The sequence below is a fragment of the Cynocephalus volans genome, chromosome 10, assembly GCF_027409185.1.
Source record: "Cynocephalus volans isolate mCynVol1 chromosome 10, mCynVol1.pri, whole genome shotgun sequence".
Taxonomy (NCBI): domain Eukaryota; kingdom Metazoa; phylum Chordata; class Mammalia; order Dermoptera; family Cynocephalidae; genus Cynocephalus; species Cynocephalus volans.
Genome location: NC_084469.1, coordinates 23,140,748 through 23,158,908, shown reverse-complemented (window position 1 = coordinate 23,158,908; position 18,161 = coordinate 23,140,748). Strand labels below are relative to the sequence as shown.

At 46.0% G+C, this 18,161-nt stretch overlaps 1 protein-coding gene across 3 annotated transcripts in view; it reads right to left on the bottom strand.

The window, feature by feature from the left end:
• The window catches only part of ASIC2 (acid sensing ion channel subunit 2), a 1,040,351-nt gene that overhangs the window by 53,487 nt on the left and 968,703 nt on the right, over positions 1-18,161 (bottom strand). For all 3 annotated transcript variants that reach the window (XM_063111598.1, XM_063111596.1, XM_063111597.1), the window contains exon 3: positions 16,700-16,827. In XM_063111598.1, coding sequence (XP_062967668.1) covers positions 16,700-16,827 — 128 coding nt within the window. The remainder of the gene's footprint in view (positions 1-16,699; positions 16,828-18,161) is intronic.

Sequence of the window (18,161 nt, the reverse complement as noted above, 5' to 3'; positions counted from 1 at the left end):
TTACCATTGTACTCATTCATATTTACCATTTCTGGTGCTCTTCACCCCTTTTGTGTGGATCCATGTTTCCATCTGCTGTCATTTTCCTTTTACTTGAAGGAAAAGCTCTTGGAGTTCAAATTTGCTGGATCTTTAGCTTTTATATGTCTGAAATAGACCTATTTTGCTTTTTTTTGGAATTTATTTTCATTGAGTATAGAATTGGAGATCATTGTTCCACTGTCTTCTCACTTGCATTGTTTCTGGTGAGAAATCTACTGTTATCCTTAGCTTTGTTCCTCTATGTAATGAGTTATTTTTCTCCGGATGCTTTTAAGACTTTTTCTTATGACTGGTTTCAAGCAATTTTGGTGCAGTTTTGATGTAGTTTTCTTCATGTTTCTTGGGCTTGGGATTCTTTGGGCTTTTCAGATCTGTGGGTTTATAGTTTTTAATCAAATTTGGAAAGAATTTGGCTACCATTTTCTCAAATTTTTTTCCCACTCACTCCACTTCTTTAAAGACTCCAAATATATTAGGCCACTTGAAGTTATCCCAAGGTTAACTGATACTCTTCATTTTAAAAATTCCTTTTTCTCTTGTTTCATTTCTATTTCTTCAGGTTAACTAATCTTTTCCTCTGCAGTGTCTAATTTGCTATTAATCTCATCCAGTACATTGTTCATCTTGGACATTATAGTTTATATCTCTAGAAGTTCAATTTGGTTCTTTTAAATATATTCCATTTCCATATTTTGAATACATGGGACTTGGTTATAACTGTGCTAACATCCTTGTTGGCTATTTCTAACAATTGTTAGTTAGTTCTGGGTTGTTTTTGATTTCTTGATCATTTTCCTCATTATAGCTCATATTTTCCTGCTTCTTCACATGCCTGGTACTATTTGATTGGATGCCAGACATTGTAAACTTTACTATATTGCGCAGTGAATATTTTTGTATTCCTGTAAATATTCATGAGCTTTGTTCAGGATACATTTAAGTTAATCAGAAGTAGTTTGACCCTTTTGGGTTTTAAGATTTGTTAGGCAGAAGCAGAGCAGCTTCTAGTCTAGGGCTAACTGTTTCCCATGATTAATGTAAGACCCAATGTCCCGTCAATTATGAGGGTTTCCAGTTTGACTGGTAGGAATAGGCATTATTTCAAGCCCGGTGTGAGTGCTTCATACTATTCTTTCTACTCTTCTCAGATTAGTCTTTTCCTGACCTTGAGTAGTTTCCTCCTGTGAATACCCCAATCAAGAATCTGCTGAATTCTCAGGGAGGACCCTTTACACATCTTTGGGGTTCTCTCTCCATGAAGTCCTGTCCTCTTTGATACTCTGTCCTGTGAACTCTAGTTGTTTTGATCTTCCTGGATTCTCAGCTGTGTCCTCAATTCAGGGAGTCACCAGGCTCTGCTTGTTTCCTGCTCCCTGTGCTGGGGCCTAGAAAGTCTTTCAAGAATGTAAACTGGGGCCGGCCCCGTGGCTCACTCAAGAGCGTGCGGCATTGGTAGCGCCGAGGCCACGGGTTCGGATCCTATATAGGGATGGCTGGTGTGCTCACTGGCTGAGCGTGGTGCCGACCACACTGTGCTGAGGGTTGCGATCCCCTTACCAGTCAAAAAAAAAAAAGAATGTAAACTGGAACATCATAGGACTCATCTTTTGTTTGTTTCTTTGTTTCCCACCTTTGGGAATCACTGTCCTTTGTTCTGATATTCAGTGTCCTGAACATTGTTTTTTCATATATTTTGCCTTTGTTGTTGTTGTTTGAGGTGAGAGGGTAAATCCACTATCTGTTATTACATCTTGGCTGGAAGGAGAAGTCAGAGACTCCACTGTACCACTGGCTGGTCAAAGCCATTTCAACATCAGGCTAACTTCAATATCAGGGATTAAGAGCCATTCCCAAGTAGAGAGTAGATTTGAATCAGGTGTGCCTGACCCTTCTATGTGTCATTGTCCCTCAGTCTGGAAAAGAGTGATGTAGCTGCTTCACAAGTGAAGTCCTTGCATAGCTATCACCAAATCTGATTCTCTCAACAGCCACATCAGATAGTAGGCATTATTAGCCCATTTGACAGGTAAAGAGTTCGAGGTCCAAAGAGGTATAATAACCACTCATGGCTACCTACACAGCAAAAGGCAGTCAGGACTATACCCAGGGCCTTTTGTCCTTTATTCCAAGGCTGGATTTGCTACTTCCTCTCTTCTGCCTAACAAGGCAGCAGGCAGGGGGCTCAGCTTTCATTCCTGATCTGTAATGACACATTCATTTCCCCACTGGGAAGAGGATGAATAATCCAGTCCCCCGCTAGAAAACATGTGGGAATGCAATGCAATAATAAATGTCGTCCCAGGCGGGCCCCTGTGCTGTCTGGACGTGTGGCATGCAGAGTACAATCCTGTGGTTTCTGACTGTTGTCATGGTGTATGGACAAGAGGAGTGTGCTTCCTTGGAAAATTTCAACTGTGACTCACCCTCATTTCTACAAGGGTCAATTGAAGAAAGGGTAAGCCTAGGGGGAGCAGCCAGGAGTAAAATCAGGGCACAAATAATAGCAATGTTTGCTTCCTATCAGGAACTGGGCTGCAATCACAAAACGGTTTCTTAAAATCTTCTAAAATAAAGCAACAGTAATCACATCTGAAGAGCAGTTGGCATTAGAAAGAGATGTGTAGCTCTGAAGTGAATTCTCTTTAATCTTGGGACAATCACAGGGCTCAGAGGAACCCAGGAGTTCTGGTTACCAGGAGTTCTGTCCATATGGAGTGGTCAGAAGGCTCTGGTCCCTTTGGTGACCTGTGATCTCAGAAGCAGGGTGAGGTGGTGAAAAGCACACAGGCTTTGGAAGCCTAGAGGTCTGGGTTCAAACTGCATCTTCCCACTAACAAGACTTAGTTTCCCCATCTGTAAGATGGGTGCAGGGAAGCCTATCCTGCAGAGTTGTTGTGATGAGGCAGACTGGATAAAGGAGCTGGTGCATGGCATTCACTCATCACTACCATCACGCTGGTGTCCTGAGAGTCTAAGAATGAGGAATGATGGAGTTGACTGTGGCAGCCCTACTCAGTGAACTGGGAAGGGACGCAATGACCAATGTTACAGAGACCTCCTCATAAGGAGATGCTTATGGGAAATGATGCTGAGGGACAAAAAGAGGAAACAACATCAAAGTCCAGAGAACAAATTGGACTAGAGATGACCACTGGAACCAGCCCCACCAGAGCCCTACTGAGGGGGCCCAGCCACTGTGGGCTTTGGACAAGCAGGTGTAATGAGGAGCTGAATCCATGGATGGGTATGCAGCATCAGGAAGGCTGCCTTCAGAGAGAGAGAGAGAGAGAGAGAGAGAGAACAGAGCGAGCAGCTCTTGGGTCTCAGTTTTAGATTCCACAAGTGTGTGGTCTTTGCTTTCCTATAAGCCCTTTTGCAGCCTTCAGTAACTACTGGGTTAGCCCGAGTTAGGCTCTGAGACTATCTGTTCCCTGCATCCCCAAGGAACCCTAACTAAGGCAGAAACAGACAATGAAGTATATAGACAGGATACTGCAAGGAAATATACCCAAATCATAACCATTACTTTCTCTAAGCGGGAGCGCTGCGGGTTATTTTTTCCTGTTTTTCTGTTCTTCTCCCCAGTTTTCTACCTTAGGCATGTATTAAGATCTTCTTGGAGAAATGAAAGCATGCCCCACAGGCCCCTCAGTGGCTGCTGCTGGCTTTTTCACATCTGTGTTAGTCCTGCCCCCACCTCATGCTTTTCTTAGGTGCTATACTTTTGCTGGTCATATGTCTGCATGGTCATCCTTTCATTCTTCCAGGCCTTCTGGTAATTTCCACTTCCATTTTCTGAGCTGGCCTTCCTTCCCCAACATGTGGGGCTCCTCACAGCACCTGCCCAGCGGGAGGCCTCATTCCAGGTCTGGGTTCCTCTGTCTCTTGAGTTCCTGAGAGACTGCCCTGTTTTCCTGGCCAGAATAAAAGTAGAAGACCCCAGGTAACTGAAGGCAGTATTTCTCAATGGTTACAGCCTAGGCTTTGATGTCAAGCTGATCCCAATTCCAGGCTGTACCACTTTCTAGCTGTGTGTCCTGGGGCAAGTTTCTTAACCTCTCTGTGCTCCAGTTTTATTTTCTGTAAAATGATTTCTAGTCATTTCTACCTGATTAAATTTGAGAGATTCATCTAAGATAATAGGTATGATGCATTGAGGAAGGTTCTCAACCTTAACTGGTATGATTCCTTGAAAGCCTTTTCCTCACAATGGTGTCTGCTCCAGTGCTGGGTCCCCTCTGGGATGTGGGGCGGCCCTGCTTGTCCTCCTAACCGAGGTTCTGAATGTGGCTAAGCCCAGGCTACTCTCCTCCATCTTCCATCAGTAAACACCAGAAAAACCTTCAAGGAAGGGGTGAGGCAGCATCTCCCTGTCACCCTTCAGGTCAAAGAAGTAGCTGCTTCCGTGATGGGGCTGGTCTTGGCGCCTGACCTCAAGGGCAGCCTGACGGTCCCATGTGGAGCCACCTCTCCAACTGGGTCTGCTACTACTGCTGGCTCACACCATGCCTTTTGGTGGAGATTTGGGGGGCTCAGTCCAGTTCAGTTCAAGATCAATTCAACACACATTGACCGAGCCCCTATTATGTACTGAGCACCAGGTTAGGTGCTGGGCAGGGACAGGAGTGTCAGTCCCAGAGACAGACACAGAACAAGTGAAAAACCCTGAAGTGCCATGCCCGTTGTCCTTACAGTGGGGCAGGGAGATGGGACATCCTGTGATGCAGCCCAGAAACTGAGGGGCATGGGGTGGGGAAGAGGAGAGTGTGATTTTAGAAGCTATGGAACAGTTAATGACAGTTGTCAACCTAATCCAATTTGATGAACTCAATCTAACCTAACTGAATCTCATCCAGCCGATCGAGCTAATTAAATCCATCCCACATGGATGGAGGCCCCCATGGTGACAGGCACTGCTAAAACCTTTGCACTCTTCAATGATCTTTGGAAACTTCTATCTCTGGGCATCGCCTTAGGGCAATGGTGGTGGTGGAGGGGGATGAGGGAGCAATCACAAAAAATTTTTTTAAAACTAATTTCAAAAACAGATGAAAATCTTTACAAAAATTGCTTTCCAAAGAGGGAAACTTCAGAACCACAGGCCTTTCCCTATGACCCCAGTATGTGCTGGAAGCAGAAGCAGGGTCTGGAGGAGGCTGTTCACTGAGGAAGGGACACTGCAGGACCAGTCCAGGGAGGAGGCTGTCCCCGGTTGCAGAGAGCAGGCCCACCCCTCCCTCTTCTTTATAGAAGTCTGTCTGTCGGTCTGTTAGACGTCGGAGCCAAAACATAAAACATATTTGTAAGTAGCTGCATTATGCACATCCTTAAAACATTGAACAATTAATACATGAATATACAAATGCATTCTTATTATAAATATTCCAGGGATCCAGAAAAAGTGAAAAATCTTCCTGCACACTCAATTCTGTTCCCTTCTCCTGAGCCACTCTTGGTGTGATATGCACCCATCTAGTATTTTTCTGCATGCTCATATGCATACATGTGTAGTTAGAAATGTATAGTTTAGTATGTAGGTATTTTTTTTAATGCAAATGGGAGCATATTGTATGTATTGTTCTTCGATTTTCTTTTTCACCTACCAATATGTCTTGAATGTTTCCCAAGGGACCCCCAAATCTTCCTTACCCAGTTCAACCCTTGCAGGAGGATGGGGGGAGTGTGTATGCATTTGCTTTTCTTAATTAATCATCCTTCTACTAATGAACATTGAAGTCGTTTCTAAATTTTTGCTCAAACAGTGCTGCAGAAAAGATCTTCATCCCTGCTTCACGGTGAACATGTGTATGAATGTCTTCAGGGCAGATTCCAAGAAATGAGTTTGCTAGGTTAAAGGAAATGCATGCTTTTTTATCTCAGTGGATCTTGCCAAATCCCCTCCCATCCCCCTTAGCCTAAAGGATCTCTACGGTTTACACTCCAATCAACAGTTGTCTCATCTTCTCTCTCCAGAAATGGGTGGTCTCTTTGCTGGGGTCCAGCTCTCCTTCTGCTTGTCCCTTCTGCAGTCCCCTTGGCTCCCACAGACCGTGGCCCAACACCCTCTTCCTGTTCTTTGTCACCCAGTTGCATCAAGGCCCCATTTTAAGGTCTCTGAGTGTTATCTCAAAACATACAGCAGATAAATCAGGGAGTGAGGACTCTTATTTCAGAATGATTTTTCTCCCACAAGATCTGCTGCAGGGTTTGGAGCAATCCATGAACCAATATCTGTTAGGTCTGCCATCTATTCATTCATTGATTTATAGTGTTAGGCTCTGTGATGGCTACTGCAGAGCCCTTGCCTTCAAAGGGCATTCTCTCATTGGACGGAGAAAGACATGCAAATAATGCATGTTACTAGGGAAATTATATTAATAGCCAGTTGACTGCTGTTAAAATATTTAAAAAAAGAGAGAGACAGAGAAATCTCAGTAGATGAGAGACCAGAGGTGCTTTGGGTATAGAGCAGTCTAACAGATAAGCACTAAGATTTACTAGTTTACAGAGAATGATTACTGGGGCTGTCCAGCCTGTTTGTCACAACATAAATAAATGCAAGGACTTCTCCAGGCTTGATGGCTGAGCAACAGTTTGTTTTCAAGTGTGAAGGAGGAGGGAGAAACAGGAAAGAGATGCCTTTTTCAGGTACCTCCTTCCTCTGCCTTGCCAGAGGACTGACAGTCAGTAAGACTGTTCATATTCACTCATTCATTACGGTTGATATCTCTAAAAGATCTGTTTGTGATTATTTAACCTTCCCAGCTGGCAAGACGAAGATAAAGCAGCTTTTAGCCTATGCATGGAAGACATTTTTTTCCCCTTATAGGAAAGTCAGAAAGCAAGGCCACACTGTTCAGAGTTCAGACAGAGAGCTGCCCATGAATCAAAAGATAACGTGGTACTCGGCGGCAGGATCCAACCAAAGGATGATCTGATTTATTTACTTGTCTCCTGTGTAAGATAAAGTAGGTGGGTCAACAGACATCAGGCCTCCTTTCCTCTGCCTGGGTCCCAGGAGGAAATAGGCCATGGAGAGATAAGTGACCAGCTTCTGATGTAAGAGCCAGTGCGGAGAGGGCTCGGGAGAGGTGGCTGTGCCCTAACGGGTGCTAGTGGGAGTGGCCACCGAGAAAGCGCTAGGCTTTGGGCCCAGGCTGGGGCTGCCGTGTCAGTTACTGCCATTTCTAGCTTATCCCTTTTTTCTATGCACTCAATAAAAGGACCTCTTTTTTAGATTCCAGTGTTAAAGACTGTTTAAAATCAGTTACAACATATCTGGCTAAGCAGAACTTAAATGGACTGTAAATTATTGAAGTTAGCCCGTAGAGATCATTCTACAGTATTCAATCCATCCATCCTTTCATCTAAGAATTAGAAGACCTAATATTATCCCTTAAGAAGTTTACGGTATACTGGGGGCATATTACACAGACAGATGTAGCTCTTAATCTGTGATTGATTGATGGATGGGCTACCTCTCCTGCTGGACTGTGAGCTCTGAGAAGAACCAGGCCAGCCTTGCTCACCGCTGTATCCCCCATGCCTAACACAGTGCCTGGCACATTGCAGATGTTCAATAAATGAGTCAGCATGAAATGATTGGGGAGTAGGGCAGGAAGGAGGCTCAAGGCCTGAGTGTGGGGCAGAGTGTAGGTCAGAGGGCTGTGTGTGCTGGACAGCAGTGGGATACAACCACTGGAAAAGGTGATAGCTGGAGTAGGATGCAGAATTTGGGCTTGATTCCATGGACTGGGAAAGACATTAGTGGGTATCAAGCAGAGTGTGACATGGTAAAGTCACCTCTGTCTCTCTTATGCATGCATTGCACTCAATACAATTTATCAAGCATCTTCTATATGTAAGGCACCATGTAAAATTCTGAAATAATAAAGAACAGAAATAAGATAGAGTCATATCCTCAAAGAGTTCCCAATGTGGTGGGGAAGATAGATAGGTAAACAATGATTAAATGTGTACATTTTATGCTAGAGATTCCCGCAGAATGCTCTAGGATGGCCTTCTGGAGAAGGCACATTTCAGCTGAATCTTGAAGGAAGGATGCATGGGAACTAGGTGAAGAAGGGTGGGACGAGCACTGCTGGCAGAGGGAGAGAGGAGAGAGAGCACGTGCTGCTCAGGAGTGACATGCAGTGTCGTCCAGCTGCTGCGTTGTGGGGGAGAGGGGCAGGCACCAGGCTAGCAGGGTCTGTGAAGAGGTTCCTGGACTTCATCCTGTGGTTAATGCTCAGAACTAGGTTTTAGAAAGATCATGTTGATGCCCAGAATGGATTGGAGAGGGACAAGGTGGGCAGCAGGAGACTGGTAAGGCAGCTATTCTTATCCAAGTCAGGAATCATGAATTGAATGGAAATAGTGTCTGGAGTGGGGGATAGTAATAGCTAGTAGCATTTATTGAGCACTTACTGTTTGCCAAGAACTGTTCTATGGGTGTCATGTGTATCAACTCAGTCCTCTAGCTACCCTCTAAGGTAGGAATCACCACTATCCTCATTTTACAGAGGAGGAGAATGAGGCACAAGGTCCCACATCTACTGAAAGGGGATTTGTCTTCAGGCTATTCAGAGGGTTGGGGAATCTAAGAGGAGCCACAATTTCAGAGTGCAAGTGTGGGGACAGGGAAGAGGACTAGTGTAGTGGAGAAAGCTGATTGGAGATGTCCATGAGACTCCAAGGGGAGGAGTTCAGCAGCACCTGGGCTGTTAGGTCTGGAGCTCAGGAAAGAGGTCAGGGCTGGGGGCAGCAATGTAGGGATCAAGGGAACGAAGACTGAAGACTGGGCGAGGACACAAACAGCATCCTGGAGTGCCCAGCATGCAAGGGCTGAACGGGGAAAGAACTGCTTATGAGGGGACTGAGGCAGAGAGGTGAGAGGAAAAGCAGACAAGGGTGGAGAAGAGTGTCTCAGGGATGACATGGTCAACGGTCCCCATGCCCCTGAGCAACCAGGTGGGATGAAGACTGAGAGAAACCCTCACTAATAAAGGTTGGCTTCAGCCACAAAGATTTCACAGGCAATCTCCATGAAGAAAAGTTTCAGTGGAGTGCTGGGGGAAGGCTGGGAAGTAAAAGGAGGTGAGGAAGTCGAGACAAGCATAGAAAACTCTGGAGACTCTGTCGGGATGGAAAGGAGAGGGAGACGCTGCAAGTAGAGAGGGAGGTAGGGTAAAGAATGATTTTATCTCCTAAGACTTGAGCATATTTTTATGTGCTTCGTTTTTGGATTCCCCCAACAGAGCTGAGCACAATACCTAGCTTATCCTAGCAATCAACAATTCTTTCACGAACCCTTCTCACCCCCTACCCCCACCCCTTGCCATCAATTTCACCTTGAGAAAAGCAAGCTCATATGGTGTAGGAAAAATTAGTGAAAACCTGACTCTTGGCAAAACCATCTGGGGATCTGAAGATATTTCTGTTAGAGGCTGAGTGGCCACAAATGATTGAGCAGTCAAACTAGTAGATGCTTAATTGATTTTTATTTTCAGTCTGTTTATGGGAAACAATGAGTCCTGTGGATTATGAAGGGAATGGCCACACAGCGGTCTCTCTTGCCTTCTGGCACCTCCCCAGTTCTTTAATGCTTGGCAGTTTGGAAATCACTGAAGGCATGTGTAATAAATTCTCTGCTCCGCCCTGAAAAAAACCAACTGGGCAAGCCTCAATTTCTAATGGGGCCCGTGAAATCCAAGTATGAAGGACCATGGATCTGGCTGTCAGATTGACAAATGAGTCTTCTCTTTTGAAAGGCACTTAGGAAGTTGTACTTGGAAGCTTGGGAGGAGCTGTCAAAAGTGGGCACAATGGGCCTCCCACCCAATAGCTGGGCGTTTTTATTTGGGGGTGGGTTGAGGGGTATTGTTTCTTGTGAGCCATGATTGGATTTCCTCCAAATGTTGGAAATGGGGCCAACTTATGCCAAAGGCAAAGGCTTAGGCTTCTGCAGGAGCCAAATGGGCCCAGACATCCTGCCAAAGACCTAGCTGGAGCCTGTAGGACCTAAGCTTTTGTGCTTGTCTTTATGTACAGACTCCAATAGGCTAGTGGATGGCTGCTAACGCAGGCTGTGCTGTGACTGTGGTGACTGTGGGCTTTCTCACGGCCCTTTGGATACAGCCCAAGTGAGCAACCAGCATCAAGCTCAGGTTGTTCTCATTTCTAATGGTTCCAAACTGGTAGAGGAAGGGGTTCTCGGTGAGAAGGGGATGCCTCTGGTACTGACTTCCAACCCTGGCTCCCCAAGGCATTTCTGAGACCATCAAAAGTAAACTCAGGGACATGTTTTCGAGGGAATTTTCTGAACAATGAGGCTGGTGGGCCAACCGACTGCCCAGGATCTCTAGATTCATTCCCAGGCCCACCAAGAAATACAAGCAAGGTGGTTGAATAAATATTTGATGATTCCGTGGACAAAAATTTAGAAAACAAGAATCGCCACCAGGCTTTTTGAGGAGAGGGTGGGAGATGATGAAGCTTGTGATATCCAGTCATGACTGGGAGTCCCATCAGGATTAGCAATCACCTTCAACTAGAGGCAAAGAGTCTGACTGGCGATGTCAGCATTGGAGACGGCATGGTGTTGTCCTCTCATCACGTGAGCACCCACCTTCTCACTTTCACGTGTTTTCACTCACTCATTCAATTCTCCCCACACTCCAGAGTTCTGTCCTGACTCTCCCATCTGTTTACTCACTCTCATCTACACAGATGGCTTCCAGATCTGCATCTCCCGTCCTGGATGCTTTCATGAGCTTTTGATTTGATTAGGGTGTCTAAGTTTGCAGCCAGAAATGATATGCATATCACTACCTATCACATCCTAGCTTATCAGCCTCAGGGAGAAGTAGGGCCCTCAGGGCAGATTTTAATGGGAGTTTTGGCAGAGGTGTGTGGGGGTAGGCAGGGGGAGCAGCAGAGCGTAGCATTTGGTTGTCCATTCATTCTTCCAATAACACTTTTATACTGAACTCATCTATAACAAGGCTCTGGGGATATAGAATCTGAAGGACACAATCCTTGCCCTCAGGGAGCTCCCAGCCTATGGTGAGATGGGGCTGATGCAGGCTAAAGAAGCATTCTTGAGAGACAGGTGTCAGGAGCAGTGATCCCCAAGGGGAAACCCACAAGAAGAATTTTGTATCTCTTAGGAGTGTGACGAGAAATGCCCCAAACCCCACTTCCTTTTGGGAGTGCTCCACGGCAGGGACCAGGCCTTGCTTACCTTCATTTTCCCAGCACATTCAGTGCTCAATGGAAATTTGCTGAAGGAAGAAATGAATGGGTAAAATGTTGTATGGAACAATGAACTGTTCCTTGGAGGGTGGCAGATGGGACACCATGGGAGGCCCTGGTGTTGGAGTGAGCAGGACCAAAGCTGTGTTGGGAACTAAAACCACATGGGCTATAGGCAAGTTTTAAGACAGTTTTTTTCTTGGCATGCATTCCTCTAAGTTCCCTCTTTTTTCATGGTTATTTTGAACCTTGGTTATGGGGCAAGATGACATTATTTACATAAATGTAAAATGGTTTTTCCGTCAGCCTGAAGCTGCAAACTTGCAATGAGGCATATACTATCCAGCAGGACCCTGAGATACGGATGGGAGCAGAAACCAGATGGAGCCTTGCAGAGAACTGGCACCTGCCCCTTGCATGTCCCCCTCCCTCCTGCTTTTCATTTTCAATGGTTCATTCCCTCATCCCCCTCTTTAAAAACCTCTCAGTAAGTCTGAATCTTTGAGATGGATTTAGCCTGCCCATTCTCCTTCAGGTTTACCAGAGAGATGGGTTAGCCTAACATCTCTCCTCAGGTCATCCAGGTTCCCGAATAAAAGCTGACTTCCATTTTCATAACATTCGACTTTCGAGTTGTTTATTTTTGAAAGGGGGCAGGCAGTCAACCTGTGTCCTTGTTAAAATTGATCTTTGAGCAGTATCTGGAAGTATGAAAAGGGCTTTAACCAGATGGATGAGACAAGGAAGGTATCCTGGGCAGAGGGAACAGTGGTGCAGATGCTCAGAGGCAGGCATCGGGGAGCATGGAGTGGTGGGTGGGTGGTTCCCCATCGCTGGAATGTAGGGTACATGCTGGCCAACCACAGGCAGATGGCGAGGCTGGAGAGGTGGGCAGGTGCCAGGCCAGACAGGGCCTTGGGAGCCATTCTAAGGGATTTGGATTTTTGCAAATTATAGGAAGCCCTGGAATAAAAGTGTTTTAAGTTGGGTAGAGATATGATCACTATGCATGTGGACTGAGGAGGGAACTACCAAGGAGGGTGGTTTCTAGAGTTTTAGGGTGGCTCTGTGCCCCAGCTCCCCTTCTCAATAGAAGCAGCCAGGTTCCAGCCTCCAGAGCTGGGGAGGGGGTTTATCTCATATCCTTGTCATGATGTATCTTAACAGCATTGAGTGCCAGCTGGCATGAAGAGCCATCAGCAGCTGGCTGAGCAGGGAGTGGGTGTGAAACTGCCATTGCTCAAACCCCCAGGGGGTCCCCGTGTCCTGGGAACATAGGCAGGGACTCCCGGGCAGTCAAGCTGGAGGCCTTTTGAAGTCATCTAATCCAATCCTGTCATTCTACAGATGGGAAAACTGAGGCCCAGGGAGGGGAGTAACCTGTCCAAAGTCCCATGACACAGTCAGGACTAGAATCCAGGCCTCTGGGGCTCCCAGGCTAGTTTGCTTTCTCTAGTACTGGGCAGCCTCGTTTTGGGGCATTTATGGTCGGAAAAGAAAATATCCACCAACCAATCCCTCCCTGGATTAGCTCCCAGTGTACTCTCCCCAGAGAGTTTCCCTGAGTTACAACCATGAAGTGGGGTGGGGCAGAAAGAACAGGGGCTTGGGAACCTGACAGGTTTGGGCTTGAAGCCCAGCCCTGCTACTCCCCTAGCTATGCAGCTCTGAGCAAGTTACTTAACTGTGCGGTGTTGTCATGCGGAAAGTGGAGATAACAAGACTTCCCTTGCTGGATTGTTGTTGGGGATTAAATGAGATAATGCCTCTCAGGTGTCTCTGCTGCATAATGCCTAGCAAGTAGTGACTATTGTTGATCTTCTACCCATCCAGGGTTCTTTTCCTGCTCCTGGCATGTTATCCCACTGCCTGCCTCTGGTGGGGCTGGCCCTGAGATTGTGCGGGGGGCTTCTGCAGCAACTGAGTTAGCCAGGGAGGCATTTCTCAGGTTGTCTGGGAAGACAGAGACATACCTCAGCTTAATTGGGTTTATGGCAAGTGCAGATCAAAAAAATAGCAAGTTTTGGTCTAGGTTACAGCCCAAGTGTATATTCTTTTGGATTACAAAACAAAATTTTAAAGAAAAAGAATTGAGTGCATGTGTAATTATGCATGTGTGGGATGATTTTACCACACAAAAGAACTTTTCCATTTACAAAAGCATTCACAGAAGGATTCCTTTAAGTCACCAGTTTCTCCCAGGGCTCTTACTCCGAAGTCAATTTTTTAGCATCTTTCACACCAGCCTTCCAGGAATGAGCTTTCTGTTCCTCCCTGTGTTGTCACCCCTGGCCTTCTTGCAGGGTTTCCTTGAACTCTGAGCTGAAGCAGAAGAATCCTGGATTAGGAGCAACATACCCACATTATTTCATTGATGTGCTATAGCTAGCTGCAAGATACACCATGATTTTACTTACCACCAAGAAAAAGAACACTGTCCATTGTAATTGCAAGATTTGATTGATTATAAAACAAATCCTGACTTTAGAAATGCTAAAAAGCAAAAAAAAAAAAAAAAAAAAAAAAAAAAGGGCCTCAATGAAATGCAGTGTTTGAGGACCAGGGATTGGATAGGTAGGTCAACCCTCAAATTGTACTTGGCTGAACATTATTTTTTTCTTTGTCAAAGAAACCACCAATCTGTGACTCAAACAGAGACTGGGTCTGTTTGATTAACCACAGTATCCTCATCTCCTTACTCATAGAAGGTGTTCAGCAAATATTTGCTGAATGAATAAATAAAACAAAGCTACATTATAAAAGATGTGGAAAGCCCAGAAAAGAAAATAAATCATTCATAATTCCCCCACTGTGGGTATTTTGGCTTAATTCCTTCAAGTCTTACTTCCTATGAATACGCTGTTTTATACATGCATAAACATAATGTATTATTAGATTTAGCTCTGGGATGTGTTTTTGTATTTCTCTATTAATATGAATAAAATGATGAAATGAGATGATGTGGAAATGCTTTGAAGACTGTAAAATGCTTAACAAATATCTTATTATTAGTTATAGTAATCATAGAAATGTTGATGTGAATGAGTCTGATTTGCTGAGAATACTTCAAAGCAAACAACAAATTTGCCCTTTGAAGCTGGTAATATGTTCTGTTTCCTCATCCTGCTCACCACGGGGAGTCCCTCTGCTTTACACTGGGAAGATGGAGACTTCAGGTGGGAAGAAGTCACACTCTGGGTTTCAAAGACTGTTGTTCACTTACTCTGCCTATGCATAGCCATGTGGACACCAGAGAGATGTCAACACAGGTAATTCACAAGAGCGGTGGTAGGTACTTCAACAGACCACGAAGTCAGATTCGCCTTGGACAACTAGTCAAGAATTTACCTTTAGATTGTGAAAGAGTTCATACGCACATTTATTAGTCTAACCTCTGCCTAGTTCTTTGAAGGGACATGGGTTTACTCACACAACAGGGGGGGGGGGCTGACAAAGATTCTCTCCTTGACCAAACTCTACCAGCTCCTCTGAGCCCTCTTTTCAACTAGGCCTCAATCGTGGCCCATGAACACTTGAACAAACATTAACATAATGTCTAACAGCTCAAGGCCACATCCCTAGGATGACTCTAGCCCCCCCTTAATGTGCCCACCTGAGAAAAGTCAAGGCTGCCAAAAGAATTCACTGTTCCAGCCAGCAGCTGAAAATAAGGTCCCTGTCTCCCGATCCCAGGGGGAGGGTAGGAGCCTAACTTCACTAAGTACCAGTACAAACCCAGACAGGTTTCACATGGACCAAACCCCACCCCCTTCCTGCTGTTTTGTAATTTTTCACTTCCCTGACTCAAGCCCTTGCTGTTCCCTCTCCCCTCTCCCACTCTGCCTTTAAAACTCCCAGTCACCTCTGCACAAATTGAAGTTGAGTTCAGTTCACGCTGGACCCTCTTCCCTACTGCAGTAGTACATTACTGATTAAAATCTGCACTCACTACTCCAACTAGTGGCTGCCTTTGTTTATCTCTGACAGCACTCAGGAGCCCACCTAGGTTGATAGCTGGGGCTGAGGCTTACCTACGCTGCCCGTCTGTCTGCACGCCTTTACTGGGTGTCCTTGTTCTCACCCTACCTGTCTCTCAAATCCCTAGCCCTGATCTTGTCCCCCTGATGTCTGCCTCATGCCTTCTTTCTTTGTCTGGCATTTTTCTGGTTGCACCGCTTGGTTCCTGCCTTGCATACCTTTGGATAATCCCATTTCTGCTTGTACCACCTGCCTTAGTCTCTGGGGACCTGTAGAGGCCAGACTAATCTCCCAGCACCCTCTGTCCTTGCTCCAAAGCCACCAACCCACTCCCTACATGCTGCAGGGGAGGTTGACCTTGGTCTTTACCAACTGTCCAGGCACTGTGAACAGGGCACAGTTTGTAAGACCTACACCATCAGCGCTTCCCCAGAGATTCAAAAATACAGCTCGCAGATTTACAACCGGTTTTTAATGCAGAATATTGCTTCATAACATGGCTAAACAGCCACGATCAGTACTAGATGAAAGGTGACGTTTGAGTCCAGTTTTAAGAACAAGCTGGCTCCTAAGTTACATGTTTATGACACCCCCGTTCTCCCTGATTCTCCCGTTCTCTCACCCCAGAGCTGGCGCCTCGCACTGCTCCCTGACTTCACTCTGCCCACAGCCTCCTATAGCAAATTGCCTTCGACGAACTGGTTTAGGATTCCCTTAGAGTCATAGTCTCTCCAGCTTTTTTTATTCTAGGCAAATCAGACGACCAATATCCAGGAGATAAGAGAAAGACACAGTGTCCGTGTTTCTCCACAGTCCTGCTTTGATACTTCACCTGCTGAGAGTTTGCAAAGGTCTCCCTTCTGAGATGTAAAACCCACTTCAGAGTGAGGTGGTGCCAATCCTTCCCTCACTTACTGGCAGCGTGGATGCAGCGGTCCTGCTGGCTGCGTGGGGAGCCCATGCACGAGGATTTGCTCCACTTAAACTCTGTGATGGGGAGTCATGCCTCCACCCTTTTTCTCTTTGTAGGCTGCTGTGAGTTGTATTAATACAAGTGATGAAACGTATCAAACCCTGGTTAACAGGTTTCCTTAGTATTTCCCTGGCCAAAAACAATTAAAGAAAAACCAACTTGCATAGAATGTCTACTGTGATAGAATGTTCTGGAAAAGAAAAAACCCAACTAATTCCGTGAAAAGAAAATAAGCTGGGTTTCCCTTATGCCCAATTTTAGGAACCGACAGGTGGTATAGGAGAACTGGTGCAGGAGGTTAGCCAGTATCTTTCTCCAAGCTCAGCCCTGTTCCAACTGCCAGGGTGGATTCAGAGCCTGCCAGGAGTGGGAATCCCATTGCTCCTCCTTGTGCCTCTGCAGATGGTTGGGGTAGGTTGAGGTCCACTGATCTAAGGAGCCCAGGGAACTTACCCTCTGCTCCTGTGTGGCCACGAAGGTCTGGAACCCTGGGGCCACCCCAAAGCCCAGCTCTTGGATGAAAGGCGGCTCAGACTGACTGTGGATCTGAACTTTCACTCCTGCTTCGAACGTCGTTTCCTCTGAAAGAACAAAGATGGACAGAGCCATGGGTCAGTGACAACAAATGCTCATGGAGTCTTGGGATTGAAAAGCTCAAAGGGAAGCCAAAAAAGCCATGTGGCAGGCAGAAGAGCAGCTCCCAAAGATGTCCACGTCCTCAGCGCTGGAAACGGTGAATAGGTTACCTTACATGGCAAAAGGGACATGGCAGGTGTGATTAAGTTAGAGATCGTGAGATGGAGCGATTATCCTGAGTTATGCGGGTGGGCCTGAAGGAATCACAAAGGTCCTTATAAGAGAGAGGCAGGACAATCAGAGTCAGACAGAGAATGCTCAAATGCTATGCTGCTGGCTTTGAAGATCGAGGAAGCAGCCATGAGCCAAGGGAAGCAGGCAGCTTCCAGAAGCTGGAAAAGGCAGGAAAGTGGATGCTTCCCTAGAGCCTCCAAGAGGGGCACAGCCCTGCCAACACCCTTGATTTTCTTGAGCCTCATGAAGTCCATTTTAAACTTCTGACCTCCAGAATTTTAAGATAACACATTTATGTTGTTTTCAGTCACTAATTTAGTGGTGTTGATTACAGCAAAAATGGAAAACTAATTCAGGCCTACTCCTTGCCTCAGTTGCCAAATCTGTAGAATGGGTTTATGAGACTAGGAGTCAAGTTCCTTTATTTAATTTACTAACTTCTCTACTGGGTCATGAGCCAAAGGCGAGGATGTCAGGAGGAGGAGAGCCTGATGACACAGACGTGGAAATAAAAATGCAGGGCTTGCGTGTAGACCAACATACCCCTGATGCCACAGGAGATGCACAACTAGAAGAGAAGGTTCCCCTCTTTTTTCCTTTGCCAGGAGAGATGGCCCTTGGCTGTGGCAGGTGGCAGAGGTGGCAAAGATTGGCTCACCGTCTGTGTTAGTGCTCACAATTGGTGGAGAGTGCACTTATGGGATTGTACCAGCCTTCACCAGATCTTCTCTGTCTTATCCTCTCCAAACAGCTGCAGAATGAGCTTTCCAAAATGCAAACCCGCATAACTCTCTCCCCTCATCTAAGGAGCCTAGGCTCCTTAACTGGCCCCTGTTCCAGCCTTGCCCTGGGCAGCCCTCTACTTTGTAGCACTGTGTGGTTGAATCCTCTGGGGCTGCCTGGATTGGTTGCTACTGGTCCTTGTTATGCACAGATGCACATGCGTCTCCTTCTGCCTGGAATGTCCTTCTACTTTGTCCACCTGACTGTCTCCTTACTTGTTGCTGAAGATTCAGCCCCCTAGCCCCACGCAAAGCAGCTCCTTTTCTTGCTTGGTTGTATCGTCCACATCAGCCTGCTAGAGCCTCTGCTGCACCACATGATG